The sequence below is a fragment of the Ambystoma mexicanum genome, chromosome 13 (genome assembly GCF_040938575.1).
Source record: "Ambystoma mexicanum isolate Mex_15411 chromosome 13, UKY_AmexF1_1, whole genome shotgun sequence".
Lineage (NCBI taxonomy): Eukaryota > Metazoa > Chordata > Amphibia > Caudata > Ambystomatidae > Ambystoma > Ambystoma mexicanum.
In genome coordinates, this window is record NC_090938.1 from 137708198 (window position 1) to 137735989 (window position 27792).

At 47.9% G+C, this 27792-nt stretch overlaps 1 protein-coding gene across 1 annotated transcript in view; it reads right to left on the bottom strand.

Annotated features, from left to right (window-relative positions):
• The window catches only part of DEF6 (DEF6 guanine nucleotide exchange factor), a 396152-nt gene that overhangs the window by 65813 nt on the left and 302547 nt on the right, over positions 1–27792 (bottom strand). The window contains exon 8 of the mRNA XM_069633471.1: positions 5074–5240. Coding sequence (XP_069489572.1) covers positions 5074–5240 — 167 coding nt within the window. The remainder of the gene's footprint in view (positions 1–5073; positions 5241–27792) is intronic.

Sequence of the window (27792 nt, forward strand, 5' to 3'; positions counted from 1 at the left end):
ACCTCCTGTCTGCTGCTTGGTAATCCGTCTACCCTTGCTGCTCCCAATACTTCATGGGAGCGGGGGACTTGATTATCTCTGGGATCATTGCCCCCGATATCACCCTTATGGCCCAAAAAACTTTTCAGCTGATCTCAGTTCAATTCCCACAAGATTGGGGGGGACCTGATCTTAACCAGAATCTTAATGGTTTCCGATGGTATAGATAACTTCCTTTCAAAATACTAAATATGCATAGCAGATGTTGACCTGATGATTATAGCTCGATCGATCCTTTATCATGTTATGTTGCAGGGATTTATGTTGTGCACCGCTGTGTCGTTTACATGGTCTCCAGCCACGCTGGGATTTATAAACAATCTGTGGCTCTTTATTTCGAGGATAAGAAATGGAAACATTAACCTACTAAATTATAATTTTAGATTGAAAAATATAACATCGGCTGACACTAACTTTAAGGCAAACCAGACAGACCAATCATCAAAAAAGTTTACTGGGATATGGCGGCATGTAGAACTCCCATTTATTCATTAAATAAATATGCCAAATCTTAAAATGGAAATTCCTAAATACATTCCTAGCCGATAATAGCGAAGTATACAGGAGATAGGCATCCAGGGTATCTGTTCCTCCTTGTGGACGCTTATCTAAGAATGATAGTCACTGCTTTTATTACGGCATGGACTGTTTCGAATAAGCCTTCGATCAAGTACATAGTGCTTATTTCTGTAAGTGGGGTACTTTTCTGCATGCAACAGATGTTACGATTCATGGAGAGCTAAGTCTGAGAAGGTGAAGTAAGGACACAGTGCTCAGGTCTTTGCTCCTTTGGGCTAGGCAGGAGTCTGCAACCTTTGGCTCTACAGATGTTAAGGACTAAAATTCGATTGGCCCTAGTCAGAATAGTCAATCATGAGGGATCATGGGAGTGGAAGCCCTAAACATATGTTGAGCTGCAGGTTGCAGACGCCTGGGCTTCGGTGTGGGCAGCAGCAAAGGGTGGACCTGTATATGAGAAACATCTCAGTGAAGTGCTGTGCCTACTTTCCTATTCTGGTTTAAGCACAGTAAAGTGTCATGCCTGCATCATCAGGCTCCTTTACACACCCTACACGCTCCCGCTTACCGACATCTTCGGCTTTTAGAACGGCTAGACCGTTCTACACACAATGGAAGTTATCCGGAAGACGCCGTTGATGCTGCACCTGCATGCTGTCATGTTGGGGCTACAATCGTGTTGTGTGTTGTTCCTCTTCCTGGATTACGAGCCTGGATCACCTGACCAACATCACGTCATCACGTTGGTCAGGTGTACATCAGCTGACCGCATTTAACGGATCAGATCCTAAGCGCCGGCACTTCTGATCACGTTAACTTGTGTTATTGATCCCAGAGCCTTGCATCTGCTGCTTCCGCGCAACGCTCATTTACTGCCTTTCATTCCGCACGGGGAGTTTGTCTTCCGTGTTCTTACGCGACGCCCCGCATTCCGCTCTGATATCCTGAACAGAGCCTCTACCGTGTCATCTACGCGGCGCCTAACAACACGCAGCTCCTTTTCCTTACGGAGTATCCAGCCGTGTTCCTACACAGCATCCTGCAAATTCCAGCCCTAAGTTCCACACAGGGTTTCCAGCTGCGTTCCTACGTGGCATTTCCCTCTGCTCCAACTCCATATGGAACTTTCAGCTAATTCCACAAGATTACCATTTACACCCTGCTGTGTCCGGTTTTCTATCTTACCTATATTGCAACAGAGAATAGTTTCTAGTGGTTTATTCTCAAAGAGTCTGTACTACCACTTTCTCAACTGGATTCCATTCCATCATCAAAAGGGCATACCTTCCTGGACCAAGATTTTCCATCTCCTCCTTTTATTTGTCTACTAAATAGTGCACTGAACTTTGGACGCTTTCCTGTGTGCACCAACCCGGCTCTAGTGCGGCCCTCGTTCCGTACGGGTTAGTTTCCTCACTTACCCTTCCTTGTCGTTGTTTTCCTGGATTTCCTTGGACATCTTTGGACTACCAGTGGCTGTACAAAAGGTTAGTGCATAATAGATAGGTTGTTACTGTCCTCTTCCTTTCTACTACTATCCTGAACAATTCCTTTCTATCAACAGCTTGGTGAAGCTTGGTCCACTCACGCCCTTCCCACTAATGACTCTCTCTGACTGTAGAATTTTACTAGTCACAGAGTGACATTAGTTAGAAGGTTTTTCTTGACTGCACTAGGTTCTACTTCTACCATTATTCGGTTGGGAGAAGACGTCGAGAGTATCCTTTTACGGTTACAAGTCTGTATCCCTTAAAGAGAATCCAAGGCACTATATTCTGTATCCTGTGTGTTTCTTATCAGATAATCTAAGATCTAACAAAGGCCCACTGAACCCATTGTCCGTAGTACATTTTTGGAAAATAGCTGATATGATCACCATTGTTACCCTTATTAAGGACTTATTTTGGGAGCCATATTTGCGACAGCGCTATCTAACCCTATGTTAAGCTTGTATTATGAATGGAGGTGCTAATTTGCCATCAAACCTCATTTATTATTGGATAATATCTGGTCTGCGAAAAGGCACACCCATTATGTCCTTTACGTTTGGGAATACTTCAACTTCAGATAACAACAGGACACTCATTAGGGCCAGACCCTCAGGAGTGCCTTTGCCTGTGTGGCAAGGCACAAAAAAAGGCCCACTTTCTTTTTTTGTGTATAACCGGTATAGTGTTTTAAGGCGTTGCGCTTTACGGCCCCTTTTGCATTAAAGCTGGATCAACTCACCTACAAGTGGTCTTACTCTGGGTTTACTCTACTGCAAGCATGGTGGTGGTATTACAATTATAAAGTCTGGAATAGGTACAGGTTTCTTCTGTCACATAGCACCATGGTATTAGTTAATGTCTCAGGAGGATAGCTCAGGGGCAACGGGCTCACCTTGAAAGCAAGACGACACTGAGCAACACAGGTTCGATCCCCAGGTCCGTGCTTAAAAACCTCTGGTATTAAGCATGTTATGAATAACCCATTACAATTACAGTACTATATTATATTAATCAGGAATGTCAAAATATTGTATTAATATTTAGTTTTATCTGACTATGAGTTTTTTGGTTTAAATTCTTATTTGTTATTGTCTATTTATTTTGCGTGCGCTATCTTAGGTTCTTATAATGTAGCTTTATGTAACCTTGCATCTGAAATGTCCAGCCCTCGAAGACAGGCAAAGGTATAATTTGTATAAGCCTGAAAAACATACAACAAATGCTTACAATTATTAGCACCCGAGAGCTAATGCCAAGGCACCTCCCAGCCAATCATGGAGCTCAGATGGTGGACTTTATTGGCCACATTCCGAGCCCCCTGAACCATTGGAGGCCATCATCTTCCCCTCTCAGTGCTCTGTCCTGTATTCATCTTCTGCCTCCCCGCTTCACCTCCCAACCCTACCCCCATCCCGTGTACCCACCCCACACACTTAGCTTTTCTTCCACGGGCTTCCCATGTCATCTGCTCCCCTCTCTTTGCACGGGCCCTCTCGTCCTTGCTCCTAAAATTGCTGCCTTCAAAAGGGAGAAGGGACCAGGACTGATCCCTTTCTCCCTGCGTCCATGGTGACCATTTCGTTTTGTAATTTTTTTAACTTGAGATATGTGGACTCGGCTGTTTCTCAACTTAAAGAAAAAGCGATTAGTACCCCGGAAATAATGCTGGGATGCTAATGGCTATGAACCCCTTGGTTGTGGTTGGGGTGTCTTACTTGTCCAGAAACGGCACTGTGGCTCACATTAAGGCCCAAGCGGATTTGGGGCCCGGGCCATTACCTGACTGGTAATGCCCCCCAACCGAGGGGCTTATTCCTCAATTAAGATCGCCACAACAGAGATAATGAGCCACCCCCATCTGCAAATTCTGTAATAAACTAATTTCTTTGGATCATAAATCTGTCTAAGTTTATGAACAATTTGTGAAATAAAAGGGAATGCACACACTAGGCATCTGCCACTTGTTGTTTAAACTGCTCCAGTTGACAAAATCAAAAATCAGCTATAGAAAGCTGGGTGTTGACAACGCTAGGGTCCTCCTGCCGTTTTCCCACCTGACAAACATGTGAATATGGTTGTCAATATCAAGTTTGAGAGCGATCACCTCTCTAGTGAAGAACCCACAAATTAAAAAGGAACAGCTTGATAAGGCCTTAAAAAGAAGAGTAAGCATAGTGGCTGATATTGACAGGCAGTGGCAGGCTGATTTAGTGGATGTGAATTAGTTCTGTAAACACATTAAAGTCATAGGAAACTTTTCTCAAATGCATTTCTTGAGCTTTAGAGAGATAGCACCTTTAACTGCGTGACCATAAACCTCATATGTATTTTCAGTAAGGGCAAGATACATGTAAAAAACAAGTAATAGCAGATGGATGCAGGGAAAGAGATTATCCACAATATGTTCAGTGGTTTGTTAAAAAAGTAAAGCACAAAAAGCATGCTGTGATACACAGCAGGGAAATGCGTTGGGGCATATGTCGCTACAAAATACCTGTAGGAGCACAGGCATTGTACAAGCATTCACAAAGGTGTATGATCTAGTTCACAGAACTACGGAAATGACTTGTGACCAAAAACGCTGGCCGATTTACTAGATGCTCGATGGAGCCTCTAAGTATACGGCCTGGTCCGAACATTGTTGAATCACAGCGCAGCACTCTCCTGTTTACTGGTGCCTGACATGGAATAGTGAAGGAGCAGCTGCATTGAGAGAAGAGGGATCGCTCATAGGGATTGTGTAAGGGGCTTGGCTAAGGCAGCGGTTGTGCCAAATTGAAAGAGTGTCTTCTCGCCAGCTATGCATAAGTGCCTGTCTGTAGTAATTTGGGACAGTGCCGTAACACAAGCTATGGGCAAGTGCAAGGGGGTGCCATAATTTGGCATTGTGCAGGAGTATGTGGTATGATGAACTTTATTAAATGGTGTAGGACCATGGTGGAAGGATGCTCTGACCTCAAAAGGACAATGCCTTGACTCAACAGGGTACTGAATCTTGGGATTGCCCTGCTGCTACTGCCCGTACCTAGTGTGCGCGGATCTCATAGCTTGCTCATCTTGTCGTGCTTTGATCTCCTGCTGCAGGGCATCTTGTAGCTTCTCCTGCATTTCTTCCAGCTCCTTTATCCTTTTCCGCTGACGGTTCGCCTCCTCCTCCTTTAGCTCCATTTCAGCTTTCATGGAAGCACGCGCCTGCAATGGAAAAAAATGAGAGCCGGTCAGCGATAACGCACCACTTTCAGCCTCTCTCTCCCTTCTGCACATGGGTCTTGGCTAATTCGACAGTGTGGCCCTACAAATACACATGCCTACTTTCCCAGGCCAGCCTTACAAGATACAGTCAGTGTCCAGAAACCAGGCCCACTCCATGGCTTGACTAAACATGCCACAACTTCATCGAGTGCAGAAGTTACACCTTCACACCAGTGGAGGTGGTATGTCTTTTTTTGTTTTCATTTTTTGATATAATAGGTACATTTGGTTAAACAACACCTTTTGCAGGGAACTCAACAGCAAATACTTCAACATATAACATTGTAAAATAATAATAATATTGCAATATCATTAAATAATCAATATAATACAAAACTCATTAAAAGAAGTGTACATTAATCAATACTTAATCATAAGACATCAAAATACATACAATCCAATCTGATAAAACATGATACATTTAATGCTGTGGATGTGATGCAACTATTAGTATAATTCATAGCGCCAATATATCCTCTACGTAAAAACCATCTAGGCCACGTTTAAAAAAGTAATTTTATGTGCATTTCCGCAAAGAAACACCTCACTCCACTCCCATCCCCTACCTGACTCCCCCCCCCAAACAATAATGATATGATATGATAGGTTATTTATAACGCGCTTAATACCCATAGGTTTCTAAGCGCAGACCCAGGGATCGAACCTGTGCTGCTCGTCTGGCCTTGTTTCCAAGGTGAGCACGTTGCCCCTGAGCTATCCTTACAAGCTATCCCCCAGACATCCTGTTGGACCACCCCTTCTCAGACGAGTACCCATGTCAAACTAAACTCAGCAGCCGTAGTCTCTGTGGACATGCGGTGGCCCGACAATCATTGCGGAGGAACGTCAAGACCAAGTCCCAGTCCGCCTGACATTTCTGTTGATCGCCCTGAATCGAGTAAGTCACCCACTGCAAGGTCACAAAGTTTTAGATCTTGATAATCTACTCATGTTCTGTCTTGGCGTCCTTCTGATTCCATTGTTGTGCCATTAGCAGCAGGGCTGCTATTCTAAGAATCATCTATGACTTGCTTTGCGGTTTAGACAGCAGTTTTTCAAAGATATCTCCAATCCCCAACATTGCCTCTGAATCTGCGAACAAAAGACCCTCTTCAAAGCCGTGTTGATCTTTTCCCAGGATGGCTGTATTCCCGCACATGTCCACCAAATGTGTTCCCAGGACCAGACCTGCCTCCATCCCCTTCAGCAATCTTGGGGGACTGCGGCTAGTATTTATGCAGTGTCTCTGGGGTAAAATGCCACTGCACCATTACCTTGACCCACATCTTCAGAATCTGGATCGCCCTTTTAGGTTTGGGTATAATCAACCATAGCTGGTTCCACTGGTCCCCCGCTATCAAACGACCCAGAACGACCTCCCAACCTCCCATTGTCACCTACATACCTCCCATTGTCGCATATATACATCCATGCAGAGTGTGGCAGGCCTTCAGAGAATATTTTATACAGTGCCGCTAGCATGTTTGTCCCCCGAATTGGTCGTGGCATACCTTTCAAAGGGGGTGAGCTCCCTAGTCGCAACAGTCTTGACTGTCTGATCCATTAACCAATGTCTCTGCTGCGAAAACCAAATTCTCTCCCACTCCCCAAGCCTGAATTGTTGTTTGCAATGAATAAAGGTTTTAATGTCCTGGCCCTCCACCATGTCCATTAGCTTAAGACACCCTGCTGCCTCCCACTTGGCGAAAGCCCCCCTTTCTCCACCGGGCGTGAATTGAGGATTTCTAAATAAAGGTGTCAATAGAGAGGGAAAGGTCATCAGGCCCACCTTATGGACCAAGGAGTCCTAGATGTCTTCCACCAAAGCTGTGAGCTTACTCCTGTACATATTATGGGGGCTGCCTGATTTTTGGCATCAAAGCACTTCCTCTAGGGGCTTACAAACGACCACCCTATCCATTTGCTACCAAATTTTACTTTGGTTTCCCATAAACCATTCCTGAATTACTCTTACTTGGGCCGCTAAGTAGCTCTTGTCTATGTGCCTGAGAAGGACCGTGCCATAGTGGTAGGGGCCCTAGTGAACTCAAAGCTGGACTATTGTAATGGCTTCCTCGCTGGGGCTCCTTCCAAACAAATCCAGTCTTTGGGGTATCAAAATGTACCCTAATTTCTGGCCTTTGTCGTTCCCTTCATTGGTTAGCAGTGGAGGATCGCATTAAGTTTAAAATTGGTTGTCTTATATTTAAGTGGCTGAGTGGATGAATGTCCTGGCACCGGGATATCTGAGCGAAAGGTTAATACAATATCAACCAACTCGGTCCTTAAGATCAGAAGACAAGTACCTGCCTACTATTCGCATGACAAGATGTGTTTTCAGGGGAGATTGTAGTTTTTCGGTGTTCGGGCCCAGATTGTGGAACACCCTTCCACTGGAACTAAGGAAAGCGCAATCTCAACATTTCGAAAAAAGTAAAAAACTCACCTTTTTAAATAGACCTCTTAATAACAGTAGAGGCTACTGTTGATATATGATTGGTGATGGTATTTTTGCATGATGATGTATGTCAACTGCCCCGGGGATCTGATTAGGTTTGTTGCGTACGCTATATAAATTCCTCAATCAATCAATCAATCAATCAATAATAGGTTTTGGACACAGACAGACCTTTAAGTTGAGCTCTTTGACTCAGACTTTCCTTCGTTTCGTTCAGGTAGGGAAATCCCGCCTTAGCATAGGGCAAGTAAGGCATTTAAGTTAATAAATATCTTTTGTTTGAACTTTAAGTCTGTTGTCTGTTCTTGCTTCATGATGCCTTCCCAATTCCGAGAGCTTCTTCTTCATCCATTTTCAGAATTCTCAGGCCCTCCTCGCATGTGGTGACACAGTGTTGCCTCCCTTCCCATGAAAATAACAGCCGAAGGGAAAGGTCCATTTGTATTTGACTTGCTCTTGCACCAAGACCCTCATTACCGGCCCCTTCATTTTTCCTCCAATTTTGCCATGTCACATTTAACTTCTTTTAATGATTGGGATAGCTCTGCTCTTATTATAACACAATTGTCTCAGTTAGTCTGTCAGTGAAATCCTGAAAGCAGTGTTTGAGGACCTCTTGAGTGACCGCCTGCTCCCTCAGGCTCGCAATCTGCAGGGAGCCCCAGGTCGCCAACTGTGCTTGTTTCCCCCTCTTTCCTCCAAAGCCTCTGCAAGTTGCCCTCCTGGGCTTACCTGGAAGGCCTGGGGGTGAGCTGCATATCTTTATTTTTGTTCTTTGACTTGGGATGATACCTCTTGGCCGCAGGGGGACTCTTGTCACCTCCTCTCTGGTAGAGTGTCCGTAGGCGACGCCGCCTTCCACCTCTTTCCTCCTATATCAGTGTCCTGCCCCCCCAACTGAAACTGAGCTCTTTGTCCAGCGTCACCAGGCCACTCCTCTCTTGCAGTGCTGCACCGTAAGCCCTTGGCCCCCCAACCTTTGGTGTGTGGAATCTCTACACTCCATGTGTGTCTGCACTTGGCGGCTTCAACTTTTTTTAGAGTGAGTCTCTCCAGCCCTCTCACCACCCTTTTGCAGGCCTGGGCAGGTCCCCGGACCGACCGCTTTTCCTTCAAGCAGTCTCGCAGGCTGCTCTTTTCGCCACTACAAGTGTCTGGAGTGGTCTGTTCCTCCTATTGTCCTCCCCACTCCGCTGACCGTACTCCAGGTATTTCACCCCACCCGTGTCTGGTGGCTTCCTCAAGCCGCTCTACTGTGCATTGATCTTGGGGAAATAGGGAAGAGAGGTCCCTCAACTTGCTCGCTGTCTGCTTGTGCGGCGGAACCCCCTCCTTATGCCCTGCTGGCTGATAGATACTGGAAGTACTGCCATCCCCATAGGCTTCCCTCCTGAATGTACTATGGAGGAGGATCAGCCACCCGTCACGTTCCAAGCGGGCCCAGGACTCCTCATGTGTCCCACTGAATGGAAGGCTTGAGGAGCGCTCCGCCTCCTGGCACTTCTTTGAGGTCTCTGCTCACTCTGGCACCCCACCCGGGGGTTACAGGTTCGCAGGCTCTCTTCACTGCTTTCCCTCGACTGACTGAGGAAAGGGTACCCTCATTAGCTGCAGAGCCGGCTACCGAGATACAGCTGCCACTTGCCGCCGCCATAAGTTCTCCCTTCTTTTCCCGCTTTGGCTCCGCGTCTGGTTACCGCTCAGCTGCGGCCCTGTTGAGGTCTGGGTCCATGCAATGCCTGCAGACTGTGAGAAACCTGAGGGTGTTCTCACGGATATACCCCGAGGATCTTCTGTTCAGGTGGCCAGGGCATGGCCCTCGTCTTTGGAACCAGACCTTGGCGGTGGACCAGTGCGGGAGGACCACCTGGAAAAGTGGTCCTTGGGGAATGTGGAAGGAATGCCCTTGGGAGAAATGCAGTGTTCCCCCCTTTCTAACACCCCCTACCTGACACCCCCTCAGTCTACGTGGGATATGTTAAACCCAATTTTCCCATTATTACCCGAAAACACTATGACCTCCCAACCTCCCCCCCTTTTCTATACAAACACTTAAAACGAAGAAGAGAGGGATTGACAGAATGAAGATCACTGAGAAGAAACACACTCAGACACAGAAGACAGACTCTTCCTTTTTAACAACCGACTATCCCCTTAACAAGGACAGGCAAGGTCAGGCCTCACCCGAGACCTATTATGCCTCCCCCTCACTATAAAAGGCAGAGCACACAGGCACACTCAGAGAGCTGGGGATGCTGGATGGTGCACAGAAGCCAGAGGGAGATATTCGAGCTGAAGAGACCCTGGAATGCCTGAAGGAAGAAGGACTGCCTGATTGCTGAGCCTGTGAGTACAGGGGAGGCTGCAGCCTGGAAAGGGAACTGCACCTCCAGGAAGCCAAACCAGGGGCAGCTGAGGTTACCTGGCAGTGCCAACACCAGAGCTCCTCCTCTGGGCAAAACAGGCAAGCCCAGGCCTTTGAGGGGCAGGTGGCGGGACCCTGACCTCAATAAGAATCCCCATAAACTCCTGCAAGTCCCAAAACCGCCAGAGTGGCAAAAGGGGGAGCTAGCGAAGTGGGAGCAAATTCAGAATGAATGATTCTGGGACTGGTAGTCCAAGGGCATTTATTTTGTGAACTTTGAGAGGTGTCCGAGCCCGACTGAGGGAGACCCATCTGTGAACTTTTGGAGGGGTCAGAGCCCGACTAAGGGAGACGTGTGTGAAATTTAAAGTGGGGGTCCAAGCCCGATCAAGGGAGACCCCTGGAGAAAACTAGGAAACTGAATTGTGCTTCAAGGATGCCAACGATCATCCTGGGTGTCCGGCAGAGTTGGGGAGGCGAAGCCAAGCCTGTGGTGTTAACCTTGATGCATGGAAAACAGCAAAAACAAGAAAGAAGACGCACACAGGCGGTGAGTTGGCAAGCGACCTGAGAGACTGGTGTGTCAAAAAGAGTTGAACTATGTGCTGTAAATCGAAGTGGTCCTGCAGAGGTCTGTAAAGAAAGCCACACACATTTGAAAGTCTTTGACACCTGAAAGTGGTCTGAGCCCGGAGGAGGGAGACCCGAAGTGTAATAAAGCTTGGGGACGGGAGCCCGCTTGCAAGTCTTGTTGAACATTGTTTGAAGAGGTCTGAGTCCGACAGAGGGGGACCTATGTGAATTTCGTTTTGAGGTCTTAGCCCGACAGAGGGGAACCAACATGAACTTTTGAACTTTGAAAGGTCCGAGCCAATCTGAGGGAGATCTATCTGAACTTTCTGTTTTGGAAATGGTCTGAGCCCAATTGAGGGAGACCGAAGTGAACTTTGTGTTTTGAAATGGTCCAAGCCCGACTGAGGGAGACCGGTGTGCACCTTTTGTTGAACTATATATTGAAGCTGGAAAGAGGGTCTTTAGCATGGAAGGCCAGGCGGGCCTCAATCCGCGTTATGAAATGCCCTATCTACGGGGACCGCCTTTCCCGTGATATCCAACGTGGGGAGGAAAGCTGACTCAGCCACATTGATTCTTTATAGTTTTGCACATTATTCCTTTTGCATACACATTTTTTCCCACACACATTTTGTTACATTAGAGTAAGGGCTGGCATTAGATTTTTTTTAGCATATGCCATCTTGTTTTGACAGACTCCACTAGGACAGTGTTATTTATTATTTGATGGATCGAGCCTCCTCCCATCCAAGATGTAGGGCAAGATAGGCATTCTTCCAATCCCGTTTTCGAGAACAATAAAGGTTTTCCAAACATATCTAGTGTGTCTGTCTTGCTTTTGATAACATGTTTCACTTACAAGACCCAATCTGAGAGCTGCGGCCGTCACTGGCTACATCTCTGTGATTTCCTCAGCAGCCGCTCAGGACCCCCGGTTGGGGAAGCTTAATTGCGAATTCAAAAGGTTATTAGGGCGCCGGGGTGTAGAGCTCGCCTGTTACGATGCTCTCCGTCCGGCGGCCATCTTGAGTCCACCTAGGTCACTACTTCATATACTTCTATATGGTATGTCTTTGAAGTGGTAGTGCAGGATTGCTAACCTTTGTCGCCTTCCCCTTCAGTGCGTATGCTACCCTCACTGTCAGGTTGCATCCCTTCTGCATGAGAGGAAAGGCCACGCCAGATGTTCACTCTAACTGGGTATCATGAGTGAGATGCAGTCTGGGACTCTAGGTACAGAATGCGCAGGACCCATATCTGGACATTCAGGCCACCACAAAGGGCGAATTGTGCAATGCATGAGTGGGGTTTCCTGTGGCCTTGTGCAGACGGCCTGTCACCTAGAAGTTCAGACTGGACTGCCCCCTGGTGGGTGGGACCAAGCCTGATTGTTACATGATATTTTCCTCCTTCTGCAATAGAGAGTGGCCTGAAAATCAATGGTTTCAGGGCTGCCCACAGCAGTTGACGTATAATATCAGATTCAAAAGCTCTCTATCACTCTTGAGTGTGGAGGTTGTTATGACTCTCCCCTGTGAACCTTTTAGCTTACGCCTATACTGCTGTCACTGGCAATGCAGCAAATGGCCTCCTTTCCAGGCCAGACATCTCAGGGCACCTCAGTGCACACATCACTCTATCCTCCAGTGCACGCTCTGCACTACGTCCTATGGGGAGATATGCACCCGCTGTGGTGCAGCCTTTTGAACCCTCCCCAGTATACTTCTCAACTCACCCATATATTGTGGTCTCCTTCAGTACAGCTTTTTCCCTCCCTGCCATGCACATGTTGATATGGCTTTGCCATCCCTTCTCCTGGTTACACATTTCCTCTGTACTTCAGTGCAAGTGTGTTGACTCTCACGACTGGATATGCTGCATCGTACCTACAGTGCAGTAGTCACCCCTCATGCGCCACATCCATTGGAGGAGTTGTGAACTTCTGAAGTGCCAGAGCTTCCCACTCTCACTTAAAGGGGCTTGCCCTTTTGCAGGGATAGTACTAGTACTCTCCCCAGTGCAAGGGACATCCCAACCTCCATCTCTGGTGCAGGTGGTGTTCCCTCCCTAGTGCAAATGTTGCTCCTCCTCTTCAGTGCAACCTCCTTGCCCAGTGCAAGCGACTTCTCCCAATCCGTGCCTGTCTTGTCTTGCCCAACTCAACTTCTCCGGTGACACAAATACTCCTCCATGAGCAAAGATAGGTACTAACTTGTTCCAATGCAGGGATTCCTATTCTCAGTATTGCCTTTCTGCAATGCCCACACCTCTTTAGCTCTTCTCTCTGCTGCCCAGCTGTTGTGCCACCCCACAGCACATACTAATGTACCATCCTTTTCTCCTCACCAAACGGTACTGGGTGTGAAATTAGATAGGGTGCGTCCCCAAGGGGAACCAAGAGAGTGGCAGCAGTATCTCACAAAGACAAGAGCCCCTGAGCTCCTGTGGACTTGGCAAGTGGAGTGGCACACTGTGCCCCCGCCACATCCCTAAAGGGATTTCACAAAGATGTTTCCCAACTAACTTTGTTGGGGTCATTTTCAAAGTGGTGAATCAAAATCAATCAGATACAGGCAATTTAACAAAGATAGACATAAACCAGATACCATTTCACCTATAAAGGCTCAACTCTTGAGTGGATCTACTGAAACCCTTAATGTCTCCAGCACACGTTTGGAAAATGACACCCTTTCCTGCTGAACCCAGCAAAAAGGTGGTTCTCATGAAGCCCAGGCCCTGATTCCTCTCAGTTGCTTTGCACAACAAAACAGGTCTGGGGTTCTCAAAAGGCTAGCCAAACAAAGAATGCAAATACGTGTCTCCTTCATAATCCCTCTTGTGGATTCTTTGGGTCTCTACCCTTTCACTCAGTCTTTGGGTGACGCCTTTCTTGTACTTTCTGCTTTCTTGGCTCAGTGTTTGATTTGCTTGAGTATGGTGGGGAGACCTCCTCAGGGGGTCTCAGGTTGTAAGTGGTAGTTATTCAAGTTGTTTGCACAGACATTGAATCTGAGCTGGCCTTTCACCAAAGTGCAGCTCTGAACTTTAAGAGTAAACTTTATAGTTCCTACAGGCTGTGTATTAGGCATCCCACTTTCTTCTACTCTCCTCATCCTTTATGTCTCACAGTGTGCTTGTATGTATGGGACTTTCTCTTCTTCCCTTCCTCGCCTGATTTTTTTCTTGTGCATCACTTGCACATCCTTGATACTTTGCCACGTGCTTGTTTCTCCACCCAACCCAAGCTCACCCTTTTTTACTCACGGTTCTCACTCTTTCTCTCTAGAACCTTAAGTCTCCTGCAGCTGCTCATGCCCTTCCCTTCAACCACCTCCTCGCCCTGTGATATGCCTCCACCCCTCGGCTTTCATCTTCCTCCATTCCTTGGTTGTCACTCACCTCCTCTTCATGTTGTCACACTCTACCTCTTTCCAAACACCATCCTCTGCTCTGCCATTGTCACTCTCCTCTTCTGTGTTGTTATCACTCTCCTGTTTCCTATCACCCACCTCCCATCTGTTGCCATTCTCCTTCTTCTCTCTCCAGTGACTATCCTCGACTTTGCTATTGTTGTCACTCTCCTGTTTTGTCATTCTCCTGCTCCCTCCAATCACCCTCTTATTCTTTCCAACTTTTGATGTTGCTCCATTCCTACTTTCTTTTCACCATCCTCCTCCGTCCAAATCTTGATGTCCGCCCTTTCGTCTATTCTCACCGTCCTCCTCGCTCCACTCCAATCCTCCCCCTCTTCACCCCAACTCCTGCCCTACTGCTCTCTCCCTGTCTGCGCTCTCCTCCATCCTCCTCTGGATGAACCCATCCTCAACACATTCACACTCTTTTTGCAAACTCCTTGCCTTATATATGACCCGGACCCTGCCTTACAGCACTAGCAAGCTGAAGGTGTGCTTCTCAGTGAAAACTGAAATGTGATCAGTTAACTGAGTGTTTACTGCAACCTCCTTGTCACGCCTTAAGCAATGACCACTCTTTGTGGACTTCCGTGGTGTGAGTTGATAAAGGCTAACACAGCGATCTTGATTCTGTTTCATGCAAATGAACAAATGAGTAGAGCATGTCAAACGCAGTGATCTGCTGACCAGCTCACTCTCCCTTGGTTCTGCTTCTGGTGAAGGGGTTTTCCAGCACAAAGGTGTGTGCTCCTTTCTACATCTACCATGTGGTCTGTTTGCAAGATCCGTCATTATAGTATTTCTCTAGCAAGAGCCCTCTCTTGTTAAGAGATGCACTGTGACAGGCTTTTATGTTGGGTTGGAGTAATGATTCTCCAGAAGGTTTACTGGGCATTTTAAAGTACACACATGAATTGGTCACTTGAAGGCACATTGCAACAGGATGGTAGCAGGTTGTGTCAAACCCCTGACTCCTGCCTCGGGCCTGGTGGGGGTGACCAGTAGATCCTCCCCATTCTGTCCCCAGACCTAGCATCAAGGCACGAGTGACTGCCCCGGGCGACCCTGGATACTGCAACCATCAGCCAAGGGGAAGGCGACCCTGGATACTACAACCATCTGCCAAGGGAAAGGCGGCCTTGTATACCGCAAGCATCAGCCAAGGGAAAGGCGACCTTGTATACTGCAACCATCAGCCAAGGGAAAGGCGACCTTGTATACTGCAACCATCAACCAAGGGAAAGGTGACCTTGGATACTGCAACCATCAACCAAGGGAAAGGAGACCAGGGGGACCACAACCATCAGCCAAGGGAAAGGCCATCTTGGATATCGCAACCATCAGCCAAGCGAAAGATGATCAGGGATACCGAAACCATAAGCCAAGGGAAAGGACACCCTCGGTACTGCAACCATCAGCTATGGGGAAGGCGACGCTGGATACCGCAACCATCTGCCAAGGGAAAGGCAACCCTGGATACCGCAACCATCAGCCACGGGGAAGCCGACGCTGGATACCGCAACCATCAGCCAAGGGAAAGGCAACCCTGGATACCACAACCATCAGCCAAGGGGAAGGTGACGCTGGATACCGCAACCATCAGCCAAGGGGAAGGTGACGCTGGATACCGCAGCCACCAGCCAAGGAAAAGGTGACCCTGGATACCGCAGCCACCAGCCAAGGGAAAGGTGACCCTGAATACTGCAACCATCAGCCAAGGGGAAGGTGACGCTGGATACCGCAACCATCAGCCAAGGGAAAGGCAACCCTGGATACCGCAACCACCAGCCAAGGGAAAGGCGACCCTGGATACCGCAGCCACCAGCCAAGGGAAAGGTGACCCTGAATACTGCAACCAACAGCCAAGGGAAAGGCAGCATCTTCATTCACAGGGCAGGATTAGGAAGAGCTCTAACTTCAAATATATGCACTACAACCAGCTCTGCAGCAAGAAGGCACCTTACAAAAACACAATAATATATATATATTTTAAAAGCACATAATAAGGCTAAACAATGGTAATGGCAAAAATAAAAGGCTGAGTTAATGAATATCCACAGCTGTTGTAAGCCACCTTATGTCAGTAAATCCAATGTAATCAGTTGCATCAAAGCAGGGCGACCCTGGATACTGCAACCATCAGCCAAGGGGAAGGCGACCCTGGATACTACAACCATCAGCCAAGGGAAAGGTGGCCTTGTATACCGCAAGCATCAGCCAAGGGAAAGGCGACCTTGTATACTGCAACCATCAGCCAAGGGAAAGGCGACCTTGTATACTGCAACCATCAACCAAGGGAAAGGTGACCTTGGATACTGCAACCATCAACCAAGGGAAAGGAGACCAGGGGGACCACAACCATCAGCCAAGGGAAAGGCCATCTTGGATATCGCAACCATCAGCCAAGCGAAAGATGATCAGGGATACCGAAACCATAAGCCAAGGGAAAGGACACCCTCGGTACTGCAACCATCAGCTATGGGGAAGGCGACGCTGGATACCGCAACCATCTGCCAAGGGAAAGGCAACCCTGGATACCGCAACCATCAGCCACGGGGAAGCCGACGCTGGATACCGCAACCATCAGCCAAGGGAAAGGCAACCCTGGATACCGCAACCATCAGCCAAGGGGAAGGTGACGCTGGATACCGCAACCATCAGCCAAGGGGAAGGTGACGCTGGATACCGCAGCCACCAGCCAAGGAAAAGGTGACCCTGGATACCGCAGCCACCAGCCAAGGGAAAGGTGACCCTGAATACTGCAACCATCAGCCAAGGGAAAGGCGACCCTGGATACCGCAGCCACCAGCCAAGGGAAAGGTGACCCTGAATACTGCAACCAACAGCCAAGGGAAAGGCAGCATCTTCATTCACAGGGCAGGATTAGGAAGAGCTCTAACTTCAAATATATGCACTACAACCAGCTCTGCAGCAAGAAGGCACCTTACAAAAACACAATAATATATATATATTTTAAAAGCACATAATAAGGCTAAACAATGGTAATGGCAAAAATAAAAGGCTGAGTTAATGAATATCCACAGCTGTTGTAAGCCACCTTATGTCAGTAAATCCAATGTAATCAGTTGCATCAAAGCAGGAGTTTAGGGCATTGTAAAAATGGAAGAAAATAAAACAAAATGGACAAATCTAATGAGGGCCAAAACAGGGAGGGCATTATAATCCCTGGCATGCTTCTTGCCTGTTGGGTCAATCATAGGAGTGCTGGGGGCAATGTAACCGTAGACAGTCTTACTTGTGGGTTTTACTGTCCACCCTTCTGGTGCTCAGTGGCAGCCACATGCAATCACTCTTTGAGTTACAGGTTTCCAACGCCCGTGTTCTGACCTGCGGGTTTTCCAACGCCCGTGTTCTGACCTGCGGGGGTTTCCAATGCCCGTGTTCTGACCTGCGGGGGTTTCCAACGCCCGTGTTCTGACCTGCGGGGGTTTCCAACGCCCGTGTTCTGACCTGCGGGGGTTTCCAACGCCCATGTTCTGACCTGCGGGGGTTTCCAACGCCCGTGTTCTGACCTGCGGGGGTTTCCAACGCCCGTTTTCTGACCTGCGGCGGTTTCCAACGCCCGTGTTCTGACCTGCGGCGGTTTCCAACGCCCATGTTCTGACCTGCGGTGGTTTCCAAAGCCCGTGTTCTGACCTGCGGCGGTTTCCAACACCCGTGTTCTGATCTGCGGCGGTTTCCAATGCCCGTGTTCTGACCTGCGGCTCTCTAGTCCATGGTGCGCCTTTATCTGCTCCACAATAGCTTACCTTCTGTTAGCTTCAAGACTTAGCCCCAACACCCCACACTAGGCCCCCGGGCCTTGCATAGCGACATGCCCGATTTCCACTTCCACTTGGTTCTCTTTGCGTATGGCTACAGTCACATGTCCCCCATTGCCATGCCTTCCACCCCCTCCCCACCCCCTGAACTAACACGCAGACTCAGATTGTGGGTGGACAGGCCGCAGTTGCTTTATTAAGCAGGAGGTAGCTCACAGGTGTTCCGTTATTGGCAATGCAGCATCAGGATTCTGCTCTGAGCTGAAAGCTCTTACACTTCCCCACTTGGTGGCGGGCAATGGCGTTGAGTGCGCCATCTTCTCTACCATGTTAACTTCCTGGGACGAAACAGCTACAGTGTTTCCTCGTGCTCCTTAAACGGGGGTTTGATCAACTTCACCACAGGGGTTATGAATTAATATTGGTGTCAGTGCTGTTCTGCATGGAATAGGCAACCGGTTCTGTCAGACTTTCTATTTGAGCGTCAGTTTGTTAATCCATGGCTGTTTTAACCCAGCTTTGAAGAAGCAGGCCGGTCTTCTGCCTTTTCTGTTATTCATGCAGAAGTATTTTTCTTAAGCATTTAATTTTAACATTTTGTATCCTTTCCCCATTCTGTGCACCTTCCTTTGCTATCATGCGGTGAACGACCCGTATCTCTTTCCGCTGATTGGAGCCATTGTTCTCCAATGGTTCCCGGGAGTAGTAGTGTGGAGGAAGGAGCACCGTGTAGAAGGGAGGTCTGTGGAGAAGGGTGAGTAGGGTGGGGAGGGAGTAGTAGTGTGGAGGAAGGAGCACTGTGTAGAAGGGAGGTCTGTGGAGAAGGGTGAGTAGGGTGGGGAGGGAGTAGTAGTGTGGAGGAAGGAGCACTGTGTAGAAGGGAGGTCTGTGGAGAAGGGTGAGTAGGGTGGGAAGGGGTTAGTAGCGTGGAGGAGGGAGTACTGTGTAAAGGGAGTACTGTTGAGAAGGGTGTAGTAGGGTGGGAAGGGGGTAGCAGTGTGGAGGAGGGAGTACTGTGTAAAGGGAGTACTGCTGAGAAGGGTGTAGTAGGGTGGGAAGGGGTTAGTAGCGTGGAGGAGGGAGTACTGTGTAAAGGGAGTACTGTTGAGATGGGTGTAGTAGGGTGGGAAGGGGGTAGCAGTGTGGAGGAGGGAGTACTGTGTAAAGGGAGTACTGTTGAGAAGGGTGTAGTAGGGTGGGGAGGGAGTAGTAGTGTGGAGGAGGGAGTACTGTGTAGAAGGGAGTACTGTGGAGAAGGGTTTGGTAGTAGGGTGGGAAGGGGTTCGTAGCGTGGAAGAGGGAGTACTGTGGAGAAGGGTGTGGTATTAGGGTGGGAAGGGGGTAGCAGTGTGGAGGAGGGAGTACTGTGGAGAAGGGTGTGGTAGTAGGGTGGGAAGGGGGTAGCAGTGTGGAGGAGGGAGTACTGTGGAGAAGGGGGTGGTGGTAGGGTGGGAAGGGAGTAGTAGTGTGGAGGAGGGAGTACTGTGGAGAAGGGTGTAGTAGGGTTGGGAGGGGTTGTACTGTGTAGAAGGGAGTAGTGTGGAGAATGGTGTAGTAGTAGAGTGGGGAGGGGGTAGGCGTGTGCAGGAAGGAGTATTGGTAGTGGGGAGGAGGAAGTAATAGGGTGGGAGGGTGGAATAACATCTAAGGGTGGTGGTAAGTACTAGAAAGAGTGAGTGACGTCAGAAGGACAGGAGAGAGGAAGGGAGAGTACGAGGTGGGGGTGATTTACGATGAGAAAAGCAAGAAGAAAGGAAAGGAGAGGGGGGCCAGATACAGCTGGCTGTCGGTAAGGCACAGTCCCCATTCCTGTGGAACCCTTACTATTGCCTAGAATAGGGACAGTTAGGAAGTCCCCGAGAGAGCCCAGACAGGTGACATTTAGGGAATCATTGGGGTCAACACTGGGTAGCTCCTGACCTGCTGTTTAGGGGCGCCTGGGCCAGGGAGGAGGTTTCTTGCAAGAGAGAAGGGGACAGGCTTAGGCCCCATTAAACATTCAATGTAAAAGCCCTTGAAGCACTCCAGAGAGTGGGAGCGATGCTGGAGGCATGCACATGTGTCAGTTGCTGGAGCTGTGTGGGGGCTTTTAGTGGGTGTGCTGTCTGGCAGCAGGAATGAGTGCTTTGGCAGTGCTGTGCATGACTCTCCGTGCGGGAAGAAGAGCGGGCTAGGCTTCGGTTCTATTCCCCAGTCCTTAGCCGAGTCCCTGTGGTCTCCATCTGCACACACATGAGTGCGCGTTGGGTGATTTGCTCAAGTCCCACTCCTGGGGGCTGAGCTGTGACGGTGCTGAGGCTGCACAGGGAGTACCTCGCCGAGTGGGGAAGGCCGAGACGCTCTGCGTGTTCTGTTTCTGACGGTTTTTCAGATGAGTTGATAAAACTTGCAAGTGAGAGGAACATTTAGAAATCAAGAAGGAAACGGGGGGGGGGGCGGGGGCGAGAAGAAGCGAATGACAGTGAAATGAGGTACGTGCATGCGTCTCCCACATTGCTTGCTGCAAAACATGGCAGAATAGTTTGCGGTGGAAGAACAGCCAGTTTGGCAACGTGACCAGCATGCCAGAAGCGTGATGTGCACTTGGGTGTGCTGTGCAGTGTGCAGAAGAGTGCTGTGCACCGTCTTGGGTCATGCACCGGTTCTGGCCTTGGATTGTACTCTGCAGATGTATTCTGCTGTGGTGATGAGCTCCAATAGACACGTCTACTGCCTGGAGCACCTCGAGCAAGGATGTACTGTTGTGATGAGCTCCAATAGACACGTCTACTGCCTGGAGCACCTCGAGCAAGGATGTACTGTTGTGATGAGCTCCAATAGACACGTCCACTGCCTGGAGCAACTCGAGCAACGATGCACTGTGGTGATGAGCTCCAATAGACACGTCCACTGCCTGGAGCACCTCGAGCAAGGGTGTACTGTGGTGATGAGCTCCAATAGACATGTCCACTGCCTGGAGCACCTCGAGCAAGGATGCACTGTGGTGATGAGCTCCAATAGACATGTCCACTGCCTGGAGCACTTCGAGCAAGGATGTACTGTGGTGATGAGCTCCAATAGACACGTATACTGCCTGGAGCACGTCGAGCAAGGATGCACTGTGGTGATGAGCTCCAATAGACATGTCCACTGCCTGGAGCACCTCAGCAAGGATGTACGTCTACTGCCTGGAGCACCTCGAGCAAGGATGTACTGTGGTAATGAGCTCTGAGGGACATGTGCACCACCTAGAGCAGGATGCACTGTAGTGATGAGCTCTGAGACAAGTTTACCACCCAGAACAGGGCTGTACAGTGCTGGCAAGCTCTGAGAAACGTTGGTTGGTATCACCTAGAACATTTGATGAACTGCAGTGATGAGCTCTGAGATGCCTGAATTACCTAGTGAAGAGATGTACTGTGGTGATAATCGTATGAGGCTTGTATCACCTAGTGCTCTGGGATGCACTGTGTGGGTGAGCTCCGAGGGACACGTAGATCACCTAGAACAGGGTTGTACTGTGATCCGATCAGATCCACTGATCTCTTCTTACTCACTGCACCTCCATCCCCTTGTGCTTCCTCTCGTTTCCGTTCCTTTCAGCTCCTAGCCCCCCATCACTGGAACTCTTTACCTCTCTCCATCCGTTCCATTTCCTCTTACTCCTCTTTCCGTGCCTCCTTGAAATATTTCCTTCTTCACCCCCGCCCTAACTCCCCTCCTTCTCCCATTATCTCCCTCCTTTATCTCTACCCTCCTTCCTACCTCTCCTCTTCTTCCCTTTATTTCTCATCCCTCCTTCCCCCTCCTGTTATCTCATCGTCTTCCCCCGCTCTGACCACCCTTTCTGCTTCCCTTTCTTCTTCCTCTTATCTAGTCCTCCTTTAGAACTTGTCAATTGATCTACATACTGTTTTTGATGGTTTGTTGCATGTCTTTGTAATTTTATGCTTCTTGTTTACAATGTATTGTTGTTGTATTGTAAAATGCTTTGCCGTAAAGCGCTATATAAACCTAATAAATACAAATACAAAAATACAAATACTGTGGTGATGAGCTCCAAGAGACTCATGTATGTCCTAGAATAGGGTTCTACTGTGGCAAGGAGCTCTAAGAGACAAGTGCATCACCTAGAAGTGGGATGTACTTTGATGATGAGCTCTATCAAATATGTGTAGCACTCAGGGCATGGAACTGCAACCTGAGGCTCTCAGTATATTTTGGAGCAGGACTCCATGCCCCCCCACCTTTCGCAATGCTGGCTAAAGCTGACGTGAGCTGTAGTACAAAATATCTGGTGAGCCAAAGATTGCATAAGGGGAGATAATTATCATTAAATAGAGTTTCCAAATCACAGGGGATCCTTATCCCTAAACACTGAAATCCCTCTTTCCGAACCTGAATCTGAAGCCCTCCAATTCAATCCAGATCTGCAAACACCAACTGACCCGATGGGAAGGCCACTGACTTGTCCAAGTTTATTTTGAACCCTGCCTGACATTTTGCCCTATCTAGAAAGGCCTTGAAGTAGAGGTGCAATGGATTTCCTGAGGTCTGTTACAAGGAGTGGCGCATCGACGGCGAAGAGGCTCAATTCATATTCTGCATCCACAATCCTAACCCCCTGTATATGTGGATCACCCCACACTTCTACCACCCATGGTTCCATGACTAAAGCATATAAGAGCGGGGATAAAGGGAATCCATGCTTCATTCCCCACTTTCAGGAGAAACCCTTCCACTCCTCCTCATTACCCACCACTTCAGCACAGGGGGTGAAAATAGAGCCCTGCTCCAACCCATCCACTTCCCTCCCATATCTATTGTTATGCGAACCATCCAAACAAAGGTGCAGTTTACACAGTCAAACGCCTTCACCTAAGGACATTATCAGGGCTCCCTTACGCACTACAGTCAGGGATGCGAGTCTGTTAAGGGTCTTTCTCAGGTTGTCTGAGCCTTGTCTGTTCTGAACGAAGCCAACCTGGTCAGAGTGGACCAACCGTTGGAGGCAAAGCTCCAACCTAGATGCCAGGATCCAGGCAAAAAATTTGGCATCACCATTTAGCAACGATATTAGTCAAAAGGCCGAACATAGGGTATGGTCCTTTCCAGGTTTAGGTATGACTGTAATCAATGCAGATAGGAAGGACTGAAGACTAGCCACTGCCCCATTCATTTCATTAAATACTTAAGCTAAGGGTCAGCACCAATGTTCCTAGGAATTGCTTATAGAAGCCGGAGGAAAAACCATACTCCCCTGGTGCTTTCCCTGGTTTCAGAAGGCCTATGGGCCGAGCCACTTCTTCGAGGTAATTTCAGCCTATAGCCCAGCCTTTTCCAAAGGAGTCACACGTGCATCTGGAGCCTGCCTAAATACTCCCTGACCGCTGATTCATCCAACGCATTATCTTCACTATATAAATTCTCATATATATCTGCAAAACATCAGAGAATTGCTTCTTGAGTGGCCCTACTCTCCCACGATTATCCCATATCTGGTGCTTTTTTCTTTCCACTTTCCTCCACGTATCTTATTAGCCAGAAGCGTACCTACCTGATCCCCTTCTCATAGTACTTATGTGCTGTATACCTCATTTTCTTCAGCACCTCCGCCATAAGGAGCGAGTGCAATTCCTATCTTGTATTCTTAATTGAAACCATTACCTTCCCAACATCTCCCTCTTTTTTTAGACAGCTTAGATCTCAACACACTGAGTTCATCCCTCAGATTCCCTTCTACCAGATCCCTCTCCCTCTTTTTTCTAGTTCCTTGTGAAACAAGAAGACCCCTCATGGTAACTTTAGCTGCTTCCCACGCATATCTGATGGAGACCTCTTTGTGTCATTCACTCCAAAATAGTTTTGAAATTCCTCTTCCAGGAAATCTCGGAACAGCGGCTGCCCGAGTAGAATGTGATTACATCTCCATCATGCATCTACCCTGCGGTGAGTCTCTAACTCCCAGAAAGCCGAAACAATATTGTGGTCAGACCAAGTGACTGTTTCTTTTGCTGGCAAGCCAATATATTGGTGCTACGGTTGAGGTACCAACAAAAGATCTATCGTCATGCAAGTATAATGTGGGGGTGAAAAAAATGTGTATCCTCCCCCTTGCTATGCCTGGCTCTCCAAACGTCAGACCAGAAATGATTCCTTAAGAGAGATGTGAACTCCCAATTATCTTTATTTCGTTCCCTGTGGATGTCCCTCGCCACCGGCTGTCTTCCAATCAACACTGGGGTCAACAATCATATTAAAATCTCCCCCTACCACCACATTCCCTCCCCCATTGCTCCAGTATGCTGAATGCCGTTTTCAAGAATTTGATGTGGCCTGTTTTTGGAGCATAGAGTGACCCTAAATAAGAAAGAATAGGAATAACAAATAATGTGTCTTTCTGGAATTCTATTCAATAATTGCTAGACTCATTAAAGGTTTATTTCAGGCACACTTCAGGGGGTGAGTCACTGATTTAGTCTGCTCTTAAACGCCTCAACATAGCCTTTTTTCCTTCTGAGGTCGATAAATGAGTACTAACACTGGTTGGGTGATATTGTACGTATATTTGTTCAATATGAAGTGCTATATAATAACACATCATTATCATTTGGCCTTGGACGTCTGCTTGCATTCATAGTAATTTGGCAATATGGGCCTATACACACTGATATTAACGATACATATAGTGATCCATTCTTGTATGAAATGTTTATCACATTATAGTGATATCGTAACCATAATATTTGTTGTGTACTTGGAAACAATGCTATGTGAAGCTACTTTCTGCTTTGTCAAGGGGTGAAAGGTTGTGTTCCATCGCTTCCCGTGATGTCACTTCAGGGTGGGGTCAATTGACATAACTTCCTGTGATGTCATCAGAGGTCAAGGGTAGTGTGATGTCATTTCCGCTACCCCTGGGATTTTGGTGAAATGACATCACTGTAAAGATATCTATCAATGTCATCAGCCAATAGAAATGGTCTTCACTGTGCAACTTTAAAATGCTGTCAGTGCTAAGTCCATGGCAGATTTCCTTCACAGGGTGGGGTTCATGCACGGAACAAGGAGGATGTAAAAGCCATTTTTATTAAACAACTCCATTTCACATTCATGTTTTCTGCAAATATCAAGGCACATTACTTAGAGAATGTAAGATACATGCAAGTCCATGGCTGAGACTCAAGCACACACTGGCGTAAATGGGCCCCATTACAGTTTTGCCAGTGCGCTAAAAGTGCTGGTCATTCTGGCTCTGGGACTTTTACTGCACCGGCAAAACACAAGTTTTCAGGGGAAGGGGCACTACTAGAGGTAAATCTTTCCCCCACTGGGAAAAAATACCGGATTTACCGGTACCAGTAATTCTGGTGCCGGTAATTCCGGCAATCCTCTCCACAGAGTCCTATGGGACAGCATGGAATGGGGATTTACCAGCGTTTCTGCCACTTGGAATATGCCAGCAAATCCTGCATTCCAATTGGTGGAAACGGTATTGCCATTTTGGTGGCATCGCGCCGGAATTACCGTCAGGATACCACTAAAACTGTAATGACCCCATTATCTTAAAGGGAAGAGTATTTTGCAACCGTAGACAGACTGAAATCAAGAAACGCCGACAACCACATACACTTTTCCCCATGACTATGGTTTATCTGTGGTATCTTCCTGAATGCAGCAAAGAGGCATGTTTACCAAACAACATAAATGTTAGGGTGAGTTTAAGCCCTTCAACCCGCCTGTAATGCCAGAGTAGACTGGGCCATTTCAGCTAACAAGCCACATGCCGGCTGTGTGTGGTACAAATCTCAATAACATATGCCAGATGGGAGCCATCACTGGAAATCCACCGGTCATCAGAGCCACAAACCAATGCATTGAGTGTAATGTGAGAAACCTGAGGCAATTCTCACTCCTACTCCCCTTGGATCCTTTGCGCAGGTGGCCAGGGAAAGGCCATCGCTCTTGGATCCTGACCCTGGGGACGGAGAAACGAGGGAGGATCACCTGGGTGGAGGCTCCTTGAGGATTGGGAGTGTGGTGCCCAAACTAGCCCTCCACAGACCTTTATGGGCTGTTTTAAGCCAGTTCCCCTCATTTACCCACATGTGACACTTGAGAGTACTGAGACAAGGAAGAGGAGACGGAGAGTAATAAAGACTGTACATTTTACCACTTCAATACTGGCATGAGGAAGGGCCTATCAAGAACTGTGAGGTTCAGGCATGTCCTTTTAATTATGGTCAGGCAGGGCTGATTGAGCATCCCCACCAGCAGCTGTCTGTCAAGGGTCTGCATGTGTATAAAAGGAGACCATCCCAGCAGTGAAAGGAGCAACAGGGAGACCTGTGTGAGGAGCAACAGCAGGAGACCCTTCTGAGGAGGCAGCCGTGGTGAGACTGGAGAACGATCCAGGACACTGGCAATTTTCCCAGAGGACTTGCGGGACCCGGTGTGGGTGTACTTCCCACATGTCTGGAAGCCTCAGAGCTGCAGAGGACCCCGGAGCACAGATGACACTGTCTGTGTCAAGGAAGAAAAATTGGAGGTGCTGTAGTTTGGAAGGAAACACACGACCAGCAAGCAGGGCTTGTGCCGGTGGATTTCCCAGCTTTGGAAGCCGAGAGAAAGTCACAGGAAACACCGGGAAGCAACACAAAAGGCTGGTGAGTGTCAGAAGGGTGCTCAAGCAACGGGGCACTCCTATAGGACCGCGAGTGAGTAACGGTCCGTGAAACCAAGTAAACAAATGTATATTGAATAACGAAACTAAAGGGAAACTTAACATTGAAGCAAACAAGCGCATATTGAATACTGAACATAATTATGCAACATAAGGGCCCATTGACCCCTGAACTGAAAGTAAACCATATTGAATAAATGTTGCAGAACTATTTAACTCAAACAATGTACATTGAAGGCTAAAGGAAGCCAAATAGTGAACTTTTATGAGTGAATGCAGTGTGGCAAGACCACGGATTGGCAAGAGGTCTGTGACACGTGGTGACAGAGCCACGAGGCTATGAAGGAGAAACCAGAGGAGCGCAAGATTACACACTAAGCCAAGAGGCCAATAAAATGAACTAAGGTGACTTGGTGCACAGGAGCAAGTGTCAAGCAACATGTGTGGGTTGAGGAGTCCAGGGATCCGGGTTGCGCAAACTGTGATGGGTGGACTATTCAGTCTAACAACTGCGCCTAGACCCATGAGCCCTGACTGGTGAAAAACAAGGACACAATGAAACCACTGCAAAGGAGACATTTTTGGTTTTGGAAGATTAAGACAAGTATAAGTGGCGAAGATGAAGTCTTGGGGAAGGGAACCTTGAGGTTTAAAAGGGCCACACTTGTTGTCTTGGGAACGGAGTCTCAAGACCCCTTTGTTTTGGATTGTGTTACTTGAAACTTCAGGAACGGAACCCCAAGGACTGGTTCTGAACTGTATCATCTTGCACTGGAGAAAAGGTAAACTTTGAAACTCTTTCATGAAAGTTTCTTATGCTTGGGGAAGGGGAGCTGAGCGATGGCTGTGAGGTGGCAGAAGCTCAGACCTTTGAGTTGAACATTATTTCCTTTCCAGCTGTTAGCAGTAGTAGTGAGGGCAAGGATAGGTTTTGGACACAGACAGACTTTTAAGTTGAACTCTTTGACTCAGACTTTCCTTAGTTTGGTTCAGGTAGGGAAATCCCACCTTACTAGAGGGCAAGTTAGGCCTTTTACCATCCTGACATCTAAGTTAATACATATCTTTTGTTTGAACTTTAAGTCTGTTGTCTGTGTCTTACTTCTTGATGCCTTCACAGTAAGCACATGCATTAAAACCCTTGCATTTGCTGCTCTATGTATATGTTAGATAAATGTTACTATCTTACAGAGCAGAACTATTTTACAAGCCAAGCCGGACTGCTTGTTTTACCCTGAC